The sequence below is a fragment of the Triplophysa dalaica genome, chromosome 14 (assembly GCF_015846415.1).
Source record: "Triplophysa dalaica isolate WHDGS20190420 chromosome 14, ASM1584641v1, whole genome shotgun sequence".
Classification (NCBI taxonomy): Eukaryota; Metazoa; Chordata; class Actinopteri; order Cypriniformes; family Nemacheilidae; genus Triplophysa; species Triplophysa dalaica.
In genome coordinates this window covers 15,106,653-15,123,733 of record NC_079555.1, presented here as the reverse complement: position 1 = coordinate 15,123,733, position 17,081 = coordinate 15,106,653, and the positions used below count along the sequence as shown (strand labels likewise).

Genomic DNA, 17,081 nt, shown 5'->3' with positions numbered 1-17,081 from the left:
ACTGTAAAATTGTAAAAAAGACAGTAGTGAATTCCAAGAAAAGTTCAAGTATTATTTGTTTGCAGATTTTACTCGGTTTAGCATTTTTGTTGATTTAATTTAATGAAGCTCATTTGTTTCAAGTATGGCTCAGGTGTCCAAAAGCACCAACGTTTGCTCTACATTATACACAAACAGTATAGTTTATGGGTGTCAATTCAGATATTCTTATCTGTAAATTCTGTATTCATAAGAAAATGATCCACAGACACTTCCCAGAACAATTGAAATGTAAAGTATTCTGCTCCACGGCACATCACAGATTTAAATCTCCACCAACCTCAAACTTTATAGCCATCAGATAAAGCTTGCTTGTTAAATCCACCTTTATGGCTCTCATGCTTGTTAAAGCAATTTCTCGGGGGCAGCTTATTTCAAACATGAGTGGAATGTATTACATCCTAATTCACCTTTGATCTCTGGGCTGCTGGTGGAATCTGATTGGCTGTGCGACTTTGCAAACCAATTCATTTACAATCCCCACACATTACTAATGTTTAGAAATATTTGACTATTAAAGAGTGACACGGGACACACAAAGGCTTTGGCGTACCTCTCCTCACGGATGAACGGAGTCAGGAAGCGGCTTGAATCGTCGTCATGGCTACTCTGTTGGCTGCTTTGCTGGCTACTCTGCTGACTGCTGCAAAAGAAGGATATTATCAGGTATCAATCAACCTGTCACGGCAACACAATGCACATGTCTGAGAAACAGTATGTGCATATTATTTTAAGATGTGCATATATTAAGGGGAAATACTAATCAAGTTGAAAGTATCAGATGTGGTACTTTCTCTATGGAAAACCGTGAACCTGCAGTTTTGCCACAAGAGGGCACAATCTCGCTAGCAATGCCATTAAAGCCCAAAATCCCAGTAATAATGAAATATTCAGGATCAAATGTCTTTAAACAAGTGCTGACTATTGAAAAACACAAACTCCTTAGAAACCAAAGTCTTCTGAATATGCTGAAATTATCAAATACTTCTTTATTAATGCCTTTCTTTTTCTGCAGAACATAAGACCAATCTGCTCTTTTACAATGAACTTCGATGAATGATTGCATAAAAAACAAGAAAGGGGGATTTAAAAAGCATGATAAATCCAGTCAGCTTTGAGGACATTGGGCCGGATTCACAAAACATTCTTAAGAAGAATATTCTTGTTTACTGCCATATTTTTCCTAAATTATAGTTTGAGAAAAATGTTGGGCATGATATGTATTAAAAAAAACCTCTTAAGACAATTATTATTACTTTTTCTCAAGAAAAAAAAAGAAGAAAGCATACTCTCGAAACAAAAGCTGTTGTAAATATCGTCTTAAAATTAAGATAGCTTTACGGTTATCTAAAATCTCAACACATGTATTTGCTTGCTTCACGTGTGACTTGAGCAAGAATCATAATTTTAACATTTAATTGCCATGGAGGATTTTTTATAATGATACAGTAATGATAAGGTCTAGCTCCCTTCCTTTAGCTTTCACTATTAAAAATGGATAATCTTGGAATTAATCTAGATTAATCTAGATTAAAATGGTTCATTTGAATTCTGCCGAAGGCATTCAGACTATGTGTGCTACCCAAATAATGACTAAAAGTAAGTCTTTGAGAACGGGTGTCTTAAGCCAGGTGGCGTATAGACCAGGGGCTCATCTCCTGTTTCCAAAATGCATCACAAACTGCTTAAGAAAGCTGTTCTACTATGATAATAAGTGATGAAAATAAATTATGTTCAATAAGATGTACTTGTGTTTACTTCAGCATTAGCTAAGGGATGATTTGCGTTTAGGTGGTACTTGAGACTGGAAGAGCTCCTACAGTACATTTACATTTAGTCATTTAGCAGACGCTTTTATCCAAAGCAATTTACAAAGAGTGAGGGAGCAACAAGCAATATGTCATACAGGAGCCATAATACATTAGATCTCAATACAAAGTTACTGGTTTCAACTAAAGCTAGACCACTACCTGTTGAGAGAAAGTGTTTTTTTAAACCAATTCCGCATTGCACAAGGTGCAAACAACCTTAGTCTTGTCGATGTTTCCATTGGGAAGCTTCTTAAAAATAAATTTTCCCTGAAGCAATCCCGGCGGCTTCATAGCTGCATCGATGTTAGCACGTCACGTTTGATGTGGTAATTTCACAGTAACGTTATGTTGTGTCCAGACCAAACGCGAATGGCGCGTCAAGCGCGAGTGATTTACATGTTAAGTCAATGAAAAGACGCGATAGACCAACTTGCGGCGCGAATGGCGCAAATGAAGCCCTGGTCATGAGATGATGAGGCGGCGCGAATGATGCGATTTGCGTGAATCACGCGAGTTGAAAAATCTCGTTCTCGCCCCCTACACTGCAATTCAGCTAGGTATACATCCGCGCTAAAATATCAAGGTGAAAGTCATCATAGCTTGCGTAGTATAGACCCAGCTCCCAACCCAACTTTGAGAATAGATTAAAGGTTCTGTGTGTAAGTTTCAGAGGCCACTATTTGCGATGTAGGAAATTGCAACCTACAATTCCGATAACCCCCTCTCCCTCCCATTAGAGAAGCTACGGTTGGCGTCACAGGACAAAAGGGTCCCGTAAATGATAGCGGCCATGATCGGTGGTGTTGATCATTGTAGTCTACATCTCACAGGCGAACAACAGACTGAAGTTACGGACACAGGACAGAGATGTCGTCGTCTGAGACAGCAGAGAGTAACCTTTGCAAGTCAAGTGACGAGGCTTATTTACAAAGAAAATAAATAAATTGTACTTAATTCACCATGTACTGTAATCGTTACAGTGAATATTACTGTTACTTGTTTAACATTGTGTCATTGATTTATTCGCTTATTTTGCATAGCATTTTTTGGCACGACAACTTGGTTCGTAACTTACAGCCTATTGAAACCGCTTGCTAAGATTAGATTAGATTAGATTCAACTTTATTGTCATTACACATATACATGTTGATGCTAAAGGCGTGTAATCTAACCACGAAAGTCCTAGCAGAAGTTTTTCTCATCATCACAGAGTCAATCAGAGGACTTAACACAGGTAGTAAGAGGGAGAGGAAGAGGGCGGAGAGGTAGGGGTGTTGGAGATGCTGGCAGGGCGAGGAGAGGCAGAGGAGCTAACGTTACCCGCGAGGACTGAAAGAGAGGATGTGGAAGCTAAGCAGTATTATAATATAACTTACACCCAATTTATGAAAATTATGATTGTAAACATGATTTCTAACTTGATTTGCACTGCCATGCAACAATGAATTATAGTACAATTACAAAGTGCTAAATATTTACGAGGAAAAGCGCGACTTCTCTTGATGATCAGCTCATCTATTAGCTAAAGCAATCAAACAAACAGTTCGCTTATATTGCGGAAGACAAACTTACCGGTCCAGCAGAGAGCTGGCAACTTCGGCGTCGCTTAGCAAACCCTTTTCCTGCTTCAGTGCCCTCCATTTGGGAAAAGCCACGCTGATGTTTATTCAGGTTTTCTGCCGTTTTGTGTCTCGACTTCGCCTTGCTGCATCGTATTTTAAGACACAGATTGACGCTCTGTCGGCTCTTGTGCAGAGTATGTGTGGTCCGCCATTAGCGCAAATACCAAAGAACCGTTTCTATTTCTTATAAGAAACACGACGTAAGTATGTTTACGAAGTAAATAGTGTTATTGTTCTTCCTCTTCTTCTGCTAATCCTTCTATGTAGTGGCTTTGAAAGCTGCATCCAAAACACGGCCGAAGAAGAAGAACATAGTCCCGTGCATCCTTAGTTTTACGAAACGCGCACAGTTTGTCCGTGTAGTGCTACTATAGAAACATGGCTGTGCAATTTGATATATTACATGTAAGGGTGTGCCCGCGGTGTATAAATGGCTCATTGTAAGGTAATATAAACATTTCGGTTCATTTTGTGAGGTTTTCTTCACCATTTACAACATAGTTTTGTTATATATTACATTTTGGTAAATAAATCCTTCAAAATGCTACACACTGTACCTTTAACGGCGACATTTTTTTTATCGCGCGATAAGAGTCTCACGTTAACGTAGCACGTTAACGCCGTTAACGTAGCACGTTAACGCCGTTAACGGCCCACGACTAGTTTTTTTGTTTAGGCAAATATATTCAGTTACATCACACGCAGGCAGGTGGAGTGATTGAGAAAGCAAGCTATTCAAAAAAGAAAGATGTTCTTAAGAAAATATTTGAGAACTTCTTAAGAATATTTAAAGGATCCAGTCTTTGGCTGTTTTAGAGGCTTTGATTATGTTTTTTGGGTGTTTAACAATGAATTTTCATGTTTCTAGTTTAAAAAAAAACTTTATATTTCACATATTTCAAGTCTTATGTTCACAGCTGTCTCTACTCTAACAGAACGACTGGATTTCTTCTGGTTTCAAAGTCCTGCCTTCCGAAATGCTCTGCTTGCGTGCTTTGAGCTCACACACGAGAATATGACTTCCTCTCTGGAGAAGTGTCCAGTGCTCTTACAAATTTTTACAGCATGTTATTCCCAAAAACACCCATTACAATCAGAACAACCTGTTTAGATCATGCGCCCAGGCCTAGGCCGTTGTTAAACTAGCCCTGAGTGTACTTGTGCAGAGTGGGCTTCAGACCATGGGCTTAGATCATTAAATTAGGGCACCTATGACTCTCATCCTAGATGATGGGCAGAATGATGGTCATTCTCCATTTACTTTCATTGTTAAAAAATTGGAAGATAGAAAATGGATACTGAGGCTTTTCCCTAAAATACAGAGTAAAGAATGAAAAAACGGTAACTAAATGACTTCATTAATAGTTTTGGGTGAACTATCCCTTTAAGAAAATTCGGTCAAATCTGAAGAAAATGAGGGTGGTGCTTGCTACCAAAAAAGAAATGTATTGTGATGGTCATTTTTTGTGTGAAACACACAAATCCTATTCCACACGCTGGTTGGAAAGATATCCTCATTTCATCAGCTCCAGGGATTTATTGTCATGCTCCGGTGCATGCGGGTATTTATTTGTGGTTGTGACAGACAGCACAAACCGGCAGAAAAGCTCCTATCTGCATCTCCTAACTATGCAAGCAAATCTCTTATTTATGCTCAGCATGACTCAAGTGAACAGCTCTGTGTTAAACTTGGCATGCGCTTATCGCAAACGTCTTTGAGACATTTTTCGAACTTCATACCAAAGCTATTTTTACTGGCAATGAGCCAACTCAGGCGAGTGAACGTGCAAATTCACCCTCTGTCATAGATGGCGCCTAATGAAAAACGGAAATATAACTTTATGCTTCTGACTTGTCACATAGAAGAATTCATCTTGCTTCCTCTTCGTGCTCGACAAGACAATTTAGTGCATAGACATATATATATATATATATTAACTAGAGACCACATTGTCCGCTGGATTGTACAACAACCCGCCGCCATATTGGTGAGGGCAAAGTGGACAATAAAGACATACGAGTGAATGGTGGAGCTGCCGTTTTCTGCATAATAACACAACATCGATTTAATTTCGCAACTAATTTCAATACTTTTCTATTTAATGTGGAGTACGCAGAAACGTTTTGGCTCCAGTTAAAGATGGTTATAGACTTGAAAATGTATTAACGCAGCCTGCGTTGTATAAAGAGGATGCGTGTCTGCGCAGCACATTTTGTATAAAGAAGACTAGTGTCTGCGCAGCCTGCGTTGTATAAAGAAGACTCCTGTATCAGTCGACCTCTAGTCTACACAGCCCATGTTGTATAAAGACGATGCGTGTCTGCGCAGCTCACGTTGTATTAAGCCCTTTATAACGCCACAGGGTGATGTCATCGCCCATTGTGTTTCACTGTAGACGTCATCCAAATGCCAATTTTATAGACATCGTCCAAACCTAGCTCCTATAAATGTTATATAAAAGTCAATTGTACAGGTTTGCTTTATCAAGTATTGCTGCTTTCAGTAATCTCAAGCCAGCTAGCGCCACATGTCAAACATGAAAGACTGCAAAATACTAAGATTGAATGTGAAAAAGCAAAGACAGTCAGAGGTTGCCGTGACACAGCAATGGCACAAAGAACCGTCCTGTTGACTGGATGATATCATCTTTTCAGCTAGATTGATTATCTTCTCTTCATCAGAGCTTCTTCTGTCAGCACTTCTGAATCACTGTAGTCATAAGACACCTGAAACTGCGAACACTGCTTCTTGCTTTGTCATTTCTTAACCACAAAGATCTTTTTCAAACCCTTGGAAAAGTATGTCTGAAATAACCTCAAAAAATGTAATCTACTACAAACCAGCACACCCAATGTACACAGTTTCTCAAGAACGGCCTATGCCAACAGTGAGTGACAAGAACTAAGCGAAGTGTTCAGTAGTAGAAAAGAGTATGATGAAGACTGTAAACTTCAATGTCAGATTAATACTTAAAATGAAAATTCTCTCATCATTTACTCACCCTCTTGATATTTCAAACCTGTATTACTTTTTACCACAGAACACAAAAGAAGATATTTTGAAGAATGTTGTTAACTGGCCCCCATTCACTTGCATTGGTTTTTGTGTCCACACAATAGGATTGAATGGGGGCCATTGCGGTTTGGTTACCAACTTTCTTGAAAATATCTTCTTTTGTGTTCTGCAGAAGATAGAATAGCCAAAGCTATGCAAATGACACTTCCAGAAATAATGATAGAATGTAAACCTAAAATCAAAATACAAAATTTTAGAGGTAAATTACAATATATTAAAATCTCTTTCTTTAAATCTTTAGATCTTTAAATCTAAAATCTAGAGACATCACATTATTTGAAATTCCGTATGATATTGTGTGTCTGCCTGTCATACATTTTTTTCTCCATGGTAACGTGGACTTCTATGACTGGTGGATTGTGGGTACTCTAGTTCTTAACAGAGAATTTAGCAATTAAACATAATTGCTTGTGTTTAGCGGTTTATTAGTACGGTAATAAATCAACTTCTGTAAAGTGAAAATAAACCAAATGTTTATTTTTAGAGCCCGAACTTCAGATTAACAACAAATACACACACGTTCATACCCAAAATTCAAGGCTGTCCTATCAGAGAGAATAATCTATAAAGCTGCTGACCAATCAGCAAACTTGGTAGCAGTATCACAAGAAATGTACCCCTGCATTATATACCTAATAAAAGCCTATATCTGAAATATTAACAGCTAGAAAGTGCATGCTTGTAAGTCTTAAAATAGCAGCCGGAGCTTTTATCAGAACAGGGCAGGCTGGAAAAGGTCTGGACGCATCTCAGAAGACCCTCAACCCCTTCCAGACTTGCCAGACATCGCACACACATCCCCAGATAAGAGACCTTGCTGAACCGAAACTCGCATGTTATAAAATACCCAGACAAAGACGAGGAAAGTCTGATACGAAGATCAGAAAAAGATGGTGTGTAATGTTGAAATAACTGCTGTTGTAAAAAAAAGCTGCTTCAAGCTGAGCTTCTGTTAAAAACAATGTGCTGCAGAATCTCAGTTTAATCTCAACATATAAACCTGTTTTGTAACAACTTTTCTTAGTCCCTTATTGGACAATTCTCCCTGAAAAGCACGCGGCATGCCCATAAGGCAGAATGGAAAACAGGAAAAGAAGCATTGGCAGACGTCACTTTCATTTGTTTGCAGGAGAGAGAAACAACATGTTCGCGAAGTTCAGGTGTTTGTTTGTTCACTGCATTTGGGTGATGAATGTTATATAATCGGTGGATATAACGCTGGATTTGGAGATCGTTTGAAACTGATATATGAAGCCGATTTCGGAAGTAATCGTACAGCTGTATCGATCTTTTATGAATGTGATTAAACTAAATACTCTTCGAAGATAGGATGTATGCAATACTACTTCTTAACATGAGATTTGCAGAAACCCCGTGTGTTAGGGCCACTTTAATGTCTTTTGTCAGTTACCTGCCTATTCATGATGAACTGCACTTGCATATTTATTTTTAATGGTGACAACAGACAATCTATATGTAACAAACTTCATTAAAAGGGAAGGAAGGAGGCGGAAACCGGCAAACATTTAAACATTTAATAAAGTAATTTAAAAGCCGGCGGCCCCTCACGGACGACCGCCGGCGAACAAAACATGAACATAAATATAAATACAAACATAACATAAGTTCGGGCCCGGTCCTCTCTCTTCGACGGTCCGGTCGCTCGTTCCTTTTATATGCTCCCATCTCCTACGTGATTCGAGGCCGGTGTGCGCACAGCTGGCGCTTATTCACAATTACTCACCGGACTCGAACCACGGTCTCGCCCCACCTACTCTACTACATACCCCCATCACCCCTCACAGGCCGGGGGGTACCCCTGCGACTGTGCAAGCTCCCTCCCCCTCCTTCCGGGGGGGTGGGGTGGGGGGTATGCAGCGACGAGACGAGACGAGACAACGGAGACGGGAGCCCTCGGAGCGACCGGAAAGAGAGAGGGGAGAGAGGAGAAAAAAAATTATAGTCCGGTTCCCTGACATGCTGCCGCTTGTTCCTCAACCAGCCGGAGTACTCTTTCGCGGTGCCTTGCGGTGGCCCTGGGGCTTCGGTGGACGGCTCGACGGCTTTTATATGCTCCCATCTCCTACGTGATTCGAGGCCGGTGCGTGCACAGCTGGCGCTAATTCACAATTACTCACCGGACTCGAACCACGGTCTCGCCCCGCCTACTCTACTACACTATACTTTTGCTGCTACTGTTTGGACTGTGCTAATAAACTGTAAACCTCTCTAGCACCAGTGCTATGTGCAAAAAAAGTTAATTTACAGCCTTAACACTAATAATAATTATAGCTTGCCTTTGTTTGATAGCAGTCCCAGAGAGTAGGCCTATAACCAAATTCAAAGCGGACACTAGTTAAAGTACTTCGAAGAAAACTTGACCAAAACCGGAAAAATATATTGATTAAATTACACTATAATTCAAATTAAATATATATTTTACTTTTTGATCTACAAGAATATGAACTATTAGTACAGATGGTCAAATTTCATCAAACCGATTCGAGTGGATGCACCTCTTTTCGTACCTGAGGACTGGTCGATATTAATAAACATTAAATTTTGATAAATGAGAATATATTAGTAGTTCTATGAAATGCCTAAGGACATGTTTTTATCACTGTTCCTCAAGCCTCATCACGGATTTCCATGATAATAAAGAATATTTACAATGATCATGTTTGATGGGCGTTGCTCTTTTAAATGCACATTATAAGCGACTAAAAGCGCACTGCTTTTAGATCGAGCAGCATTTCCTACTGATCCCAGAGCCGTGCTTCACAGACAAGCTACTCATAAATAAAAGAATCGATGGCTTGCATAATCGCAGCCAGTTCGATTTTAGCAGGATTTACATTTACATTTTACATTTATGCATTTGGCAGACGCTTTTATGCAAAGTGACTTACATTGCAGTAACCTATAGATTTTTATACTTAGACATGTGCAATGTCCTGGGATCGAACCCACAACCTTGTGTTGTTACAAAATGCTCTTCTCACTGAGCAACAGGACAGCTAATGATTTAGTGGTAACCGGCATTAATCGTGCAGATGTCTAATATATAGCCTATATTTTTTTTATCTTACACACACAATGTTGCTGGTTGTATTTTGTTCAAACATTGTGTATTGTTTAAATAATGAAACAGAGAGTTCATCTGGCTTAGCGCTGCTTACATTTTCCGATGTGGTCTAATCACAATCACATGGAAAAAACGTAACGATTTTACGATGTAGCTTATTTGTATCTCATTCGTACAATTTTGTACGATTTGCTTTCGTGCCATCGATGTTAGGGTTAGGGGTGGGGTTAGAAGTAGCGCATGAGTATTGCTTTTTTCTAGTAAACCAATGTTTTTGTACCTTTCACAACCTTTAAATTCATACACATAAGCCACCTCGTAATATAGTTACGAAATTCTATACAATAATTGAGATGTCCACATAAAAAATGGGAAGTAAAAGCATTTGTGAGACAGCTTCATCATCCAACCTGGTGACAGTAACAGTATTTATGATTTATATAATGTAAAAACGCTTGGAATGCGTAAAACATTCCTCGCAAAAAAGCATACTATAAAGCTGATACAAAAAAGTATGACTAACTAAAAACGACACCAAAAATCAACACACCATATGGTCAGAACAACAAATTGCAAAAACAGACCTGTTATTTTAAAGAATGTAACGCTTTGTCGTGAATTCCTCTAATCATTTTCAATGGTGCAAGAAAAAGTTGATTGAGTAAAACTCAATTGCAGATGATTCAGAGACCTCACATACTTATGCTCTCATACTATTAGTATTGAATGCCAAAGGCCCTAAAGCCCTGGCATGATTAATATCTTTGATTTTGCTTCATTAGAAAATGATAGAGGAGATTAAAAATTAACAAATTATTATATAAGTGTATGTTATGCATGTCCTGTTCTGTTCCTGTTCAAAACAAACAATAAAAACTCTAAATGAAATAAATTATAATGATCACATCAAATTTGTATGGAAGTGTATTACTATAAACATGTATAAATCCAATTCTGGTAAATGACAGTCATATAATCTAAAAATTTGACAAATGCACTAATAGTACTGAGTGTTCGCTTCAAGTTTTAACACATTCCTGATTTATATTTAGATGTGTTATATTCTTATAGATGTTGTGTGTAACGGCTGTACGGTCTAAAGGTCAGTGAGCACAATGCTGACTGTTATGTTTCTCTGTGTTCTCATTCAAGCATAATCTGGTTAATATGAAACTCTCATGGTTTGTCTGGTGGTCTTGACTTGAACTTTTGCTATAACGCATCAACAAATAAGTAACCCCAAAAAACTTGAAAAATTGATTTTTCTGAACTTGCATGGTTCTGTGAGAAGCATTGTTGTAAATGTATGCCATTTATTGATCAAGACAATTTTATGTCCAATATGCCCAATAGCTTAAAAAGCCAAAAATGTTACATAAATAGCTAAATTCAGTCTCTTTGCCATTTCCCCTGCACATAACAGTACACTTTTGCCAACAATAGAGCCCTGTCTAACATCTTTCCTACCCACGATTTCTCTCTTCCTCTTTCTCGCAATCTTAGTCTTCTTGTCTTGATAAGTTAAGAAAGCTGCTTTGAGTTTAACAGGGCATTTTCATCACACAGGCAACACAGACTTCATAAACCAAATTATTTTCCTCTCGCTCATCTAAATGAGCCACAAAATTCAATTCTAACCACTAAACTACATTAAGAGCTCTCTCATATAAAAAATAAATAACTCAAATAAAAGACTGATCTAGTTATACTAGTTTCCACTCAGCATTCCTTTTTCATTCAAAGCAACCTTCTGGAGATGAGTGTTCTGCCAAAGGACACAATACTGTAAGAAACCAAGGTACACCCTGCCCAGAATTTACCCATAAATCTTTAGTTTTAAGCTCACACAGGGGATTTGAGGTGAAATGATGCAAATCATCTATGGCAAACAAATATTTGTAATATCACAGTAGTTTCCATATCAGATTTTATAGCTTTTCAATTTTCTACCACAAATTATTCTCAAAGTGACAAGTGAAGCAAACACCAGCTCATTCCTCTACTGCTCTACTGAGTTCCTCAGTGTTGACATCCAATCACTAGTTGAGTTATCGTTGTCAATTCATGCTATGATTTCTGCAATATTAAAATATTTATCAATTATTAGGAAAATGTAACGGTTTTAAAATCTCACTGTACGCTAATACCTTGGTATATAGTCCACGGTGCAATATTTATTGCAATATTTAAAGTACCAACAAATGACTTGGAAACGTGTCATAAGCATCAGCTTTTCTTTATCCTTTACTCATAACTAGGGTATCGTTTTAATTTTAGCGATCCCGGTTCTGATTCTGCTTATCAAATCCGGTTCTTATCGATTCTCTGTTCCGATTCCAATATTTTTTGGGGAGAGAAAAAAATTGTAAACACTTTACCTTTTATTCTTGCCACATTTAGGCTCTAACCAGTAGGTTGTAACTGTTTATAGTGACAATTTGTCAAATAAATAAATAAACAACACTTCCATTTAGGAATAATCAGAAGCATATACAAACCCAAACTTTTTAGATATAATACAAACACCTAAAAATATATATATATATACACCCTAAAATATATAACATGCAGTTGCTAGATCGTCCATTAGCTAAACAATTATTTGTGATTAAAATACTGAATTAATTCATTGTTAAATAGTGATTGAATTAATAATTCAAATAAATATAATTTAAAATAAACTAGAACATGTTGTCCTGTAGCTTCAGAATGTATTTAACTGTAATCACTATTTAAAAAAATAAACTAACTTAAACAAAACTGCTTGTCTTTTCATCTCTATCTGTATCATGTTCCTGAGTGTGAGACGCTCCTAATAGCTGTAAGTTATCTGGTGCGTTGTATCAGGATGACTCGAGGGTCAGAGACTTAAACATGGTGCATTTCTTCAGATAATCATCTTTATTCACTAAGTTTATCCAAACTTTTGAACATTTACTGCGTTCATAGTGCCGATGCCCGATGGTAATGATCTGTGCGTCTGCGTAATGAGATAAGGTCCTTGTCGCAGGTCCTGGCAGACAGATACAATGATAAATGCTCACTGCCGTTCGCGAGTGATTGGAAAAGTCAGGAATTGATAAACAGAATCGAATTGTCCTATTGAATTCTTTGAAATATGAAACCGGTTCTAAAATGGAACCGGTTCTCGATACCCAGCCCTACTCATAACTGTTGCTTAGAGGTTTGAGTAATAGTATGAGATGGGTTAAATGATCTAAACATCCCTTTAATAAAATAAAATAATTGCACCAGATGGACCTTGCCAATGGTAACGTCTATATATTTTTCTAACATTCTCTATGTTTGGCCCAGAAGACCTATCGTTTCATTCAGTCCACGATTATATTGAGACAATTTTCCTATTTTGATAACACGATATAGATTTTATAGTTGCATCCTTGCTAATTATATTCATACTTATAATAGTCCCATTATTCTCCACATAGGTTACATGGGGCTGTCACAATATCAGATTTTCCCTACACGGTTATTATGGGCGAAGTATCACGATGCCTATCAAAATGTTCGAAAAATGTATCATGCTATCAGTTAAATTCATCTTTGAATCTGTTTGTTTTGTGTTTTCTCTTTTTGTAGACAATGAATCACTCTCACACCATGTCTACAACGGATTTGACTGGCACAACACGACAAATGGCTTGTTCTCAATGGGTTCATCATGTCCCATGGCGCCACATCCAGTGTGGACAAAATGTAAAACTATAATGGGTTCTATTATCTTTTTTCGTTTCGCATCTGGTGGAGACACGGTTTTAAAATGTGAGCATGGGGAGGTAGAGAGGAAGAGAGTTTATAACCATTGTCATTCTTAAGACAATATATTATAATATTGTATGATAATAACATATATTGTGCGATATTATCATATGTGTAGCATAAACAAAACTATAACTAGTCATGATTTTTAATATATCAAAGTTATCATGAAAAACAGTATATCGTGACACCTCTAGACAGTGTTAGTTTCTTTTTTGGAAAGTTATTTTGTAGCATTATTTTATGAATCAGCTTAAATAACTTGATGTTCAGCATAAAGCCAGTCTAATGAACTAATGAACTATTATAATGAACTATTATAAAACATTTACGACGTGTACGTTTCTGTACAGTTATGTCCTACTATACCCTGTTGTCTGTATTTTTGATTTATTTGATTTATTTGTTTACGATTCTACGCAACAAAACTCAAATTGTAATCAAACCCCTTTCAGTTTGATTTATTACATGACTTTTCCCCAAATAAAAAACGAAAGAGGCAAAGCCTACTTTATTTCAGCCTCCTGTACATTTGCATCTGCACATCCACCAACCTGCTGTCACTGACTTGCTTCTTCTTCTCTCGCACCTTCAGCCACTTGCGAAGCAGGAAGCGTTTGCGGCGGGGCGAGGCACTCGGGGTGGAGCTGTTGGACCAGGCGGCATCCTCGTCGCTGGACGGCGTGATCTCGATGGAGGGAAGCTGAAGGTATTCTTTGGAAGCCGAGCATGAGCTGGGGTGCCGCAAGAGCCCGTTCTCAAGCCTCTCCCGCTCGCTGGGCAACTTTTTCATGCGCCTCATCTTTAAACGTCGGCGCCGCAGGGTAGGGGTGGAGGAGCTGGACCAGACGAGACCGTCGTGTCCGCCTCCGCTCCCGGCCTCATCCTCCTCTCCGTGACTGGGCTCGTCCCGGGGGACATGTACCTGGAAAGACGGCGGTCGCAGGGTGTCGGTCATGCTCCGAGCTCACCACCCCTGCCGCTGTGATCGCCGTTAAGCTGATACACTGAACTTCACCCTGGTACGAGAACGAGGTGCCAGGAAAGGTGAGAGGCTAACTGGCAAGTCGTCTGGGTCAAACACTCAAGTGGAAGTGGAGGATCGCTAAGCGTTTCTGAGGCCGTAGAAGACGTGAAAATAAAAGGGGAAAATAAACCAAAAACGTACTTAAAATCCTTCTGAAAACCGAGTTCCAGGCAGAAGCTTGCTTGATGACTAATCTCTTTCTTCTTGTAGGAACCACACAACTGGCTTATAAAGGACACCTGTCAGTGTCTGAATGAAAATAATGGTGGAGGTGGGACAAATAGACGTAATTGTGTTAGGAAGGGTAGAGGAGGCCTACGGCCAGCGCTGAGACGGTGGATTGAACGTATTGGATAACAAAGGATGGCTCTGTTCTCCTCCCAGCCAATGAAACATGCATAAGGGGCGGTTATCAATGAAACCGTACTCCAACCTTCACTGCAGGATTGAGACAGTTTCATTAACACAAACTTGAAAACCCTCACAAAATCTAATGTGAACTTCTTTGCTCCTCAGCCTTAAGATGATGGTTGGTAATATCGGTAGAAGGAATTGTAGGTTGTGTATTCTCTGGTCAGGTTCCCGATGGTGCTGTTCCCACAATGCTTTGCATCTCAGTCCACTGCCCCACAGAGCTGCAGCAGCCTACAGGTTAAAGTAAGGTGATAGGATGCCTGGTAACTAGGACACCGGTGAATGAAGTAGTAAATTGCTTTAACACAAAGGCATAGTTAAAAATGCATAAAGGCCAACACACACACAAATACAAGAAGGCAATTAAACACAAGCCACAGGAAAGCCAATCACTCAGACACAAATAGGGATGCAACGATTATAGATTTTGTTGGTACGATTATACTCTATTATATTATTATACATTCATTAATTCCTAACTTTTTTCTGGCCCTGACAAAATTTGTACTTGCCCTGCTACAAAAAAGTAATAAATAAATAATATTATCTACTTATTTGTTTGTTATTTTACGCATGTAATCTAGGGTTATAATACCATAAAACAATAAGCCTAACTCTAATAATAATAGTCAATCAGTAAGTAAAAACATTATAACAAATTATCAAATTATGAGATTAAATAAATTTAATAAAGCAAACACACAAATTAAACTAACAGTGCTTTTGGGTGTTTTTCAGGTTGGTCTAACTGGTTTATCAGGTAAAGAAACTGAATAAAGGAGAAACATGTGAAATGTAAAATAACACTTCATGGTCTTAACAGTATAAATGAAATATAGATTGCGCACAAGGATCACTTGCACTTTGTTTCCCTTCATGTTTTAATAACAACATAAATACAAGTTAAATAGGTTCAACTTGCATCTGGAGTAGACTTTGAATTTAAGCTTGGGCATCAGGAATGTACGCATCATGACAGTTCTCCTCGATGTGACACTTCTCGTCTGGTGTATGACTCCATTTACTTACATGACACTTTGTTTCTTTACGTTGCACTCAAGCCCAACTGTCAATGCTACAATCTTGTGAATGTACAGGTAAGATCAGCTATTTGATCTCTCTGCCATAGTTACTCTAGTGTGTTTCATGACTCATGGTCTCCGTGTCTCTGATAAGCACGGCTCTTAAAACTGGTGCCCCGCTGGTGTAACTTTGTTTTCATATTATGCAAGTTGCAACGGTTTCATTCTGTGCAACAGAAACACATGGTGTAACGGATCCTTTACAATAACTTAACTGTGACGTTTTTAAATCCGGTTAATAGTAAAATTTAGTCGGAGCCAATGGTCGAGTTGCTCGTGCTCCGACATATGGCGCAAGTGCTTTCCGGGCGACCAGAGTTCGAATCTCGGCTCGTGGTCCCTTCACCGATAGCACCCCCTCTCTCTCATCCACTTCGCTTCCAGTCCTCTCTTGAAAATCACTGTCTGTCCAAAAATGGCAAAAACGCCAAAAATATTTATATTTATATAATTTTTTTAAAAGTAAAATTTAGTAATCGCTGCATCCCTACACACAAATGAATATGCAACACAAAAACGCAGTGCAATGATTGTGAAGCAGACACATACAATTTAAAATGAGAAATGCAAAAATGCATACGCTGCATAAAATCTCCGAACAGGGCTCTCGGTGGTTAGGATGTTTGCTTGCTTAAAATGTAAAATAAAACAAACCTCTATCGGTTTTAATATTAATATCACTTTTAGCCGGATTTAAAATTCTAGGTGAACTATTTTTCTGACACCAATGAAATAAGTAATGTACTCATTTGGAAATAGCATAAAAAATATACTGATGTAAAGTTCGACCTGATTTTAGTGCTCTTTCCAATCTGTCTTTCTTCCTATATTCAATTTTATTTCCCCTTAAAATTCTGTTTCTTCTTCCATTTTTATTCTACGTTTTCCATTTTTACTATACAGTATGCCCACATGAAAATATACAGTGAGTTACTTTCAAGCGCTGGGTTTTAAATTAAACCAGAATATTTTAGAGTGTACTGTAATAATATATAGTTTTACTATATTAAAATGTAGCAAAATAGTCAACATTAACGCATACTACAAGATTTACCTTAATTTTCTTTTTTATTCACTATACTTTACACTACAAAAAGTATAGTATACAATAGAAAATACTAGGGCAATTATACACTAATTAACCT

General features: G+C 38.2%; 1 protein-coding gene across 4 annotated transcripts in view; it reads right to left on the bottom strand.

Moving 5' to 3' along the window:
• gramd1bb (GRAM domain containing 1Bb) overlaps positions 1 to 17,081 on the bottom strand; it is an 81,974-nt gene that overhangs the window by 54,578 nt on the left and 10,315 nt on the right. For all 4 annotated transcript variants that reach the window (XM_056765727.1, XM_056765729.1, XM_056765728.1 and 1 more), the window contains exons 2-3: positions 13,968 to 15,085; positions 593 to 682 (exon numbers count right to left, since the gene is read on the bottom strand). In XM_056765727.1, coding sequence (XP_056621705.1) covers positions 593 to 682; positions 13,968 to 14,371 — 494 coding nt within the window. In that variant the 5' untranslated portion in view covers positions 14,372 to 15,085. The remainder of the gene's footprint in view (positions 1 to 592; positions 683 to 13,967; positions 15,086 to 17,081) is intronic.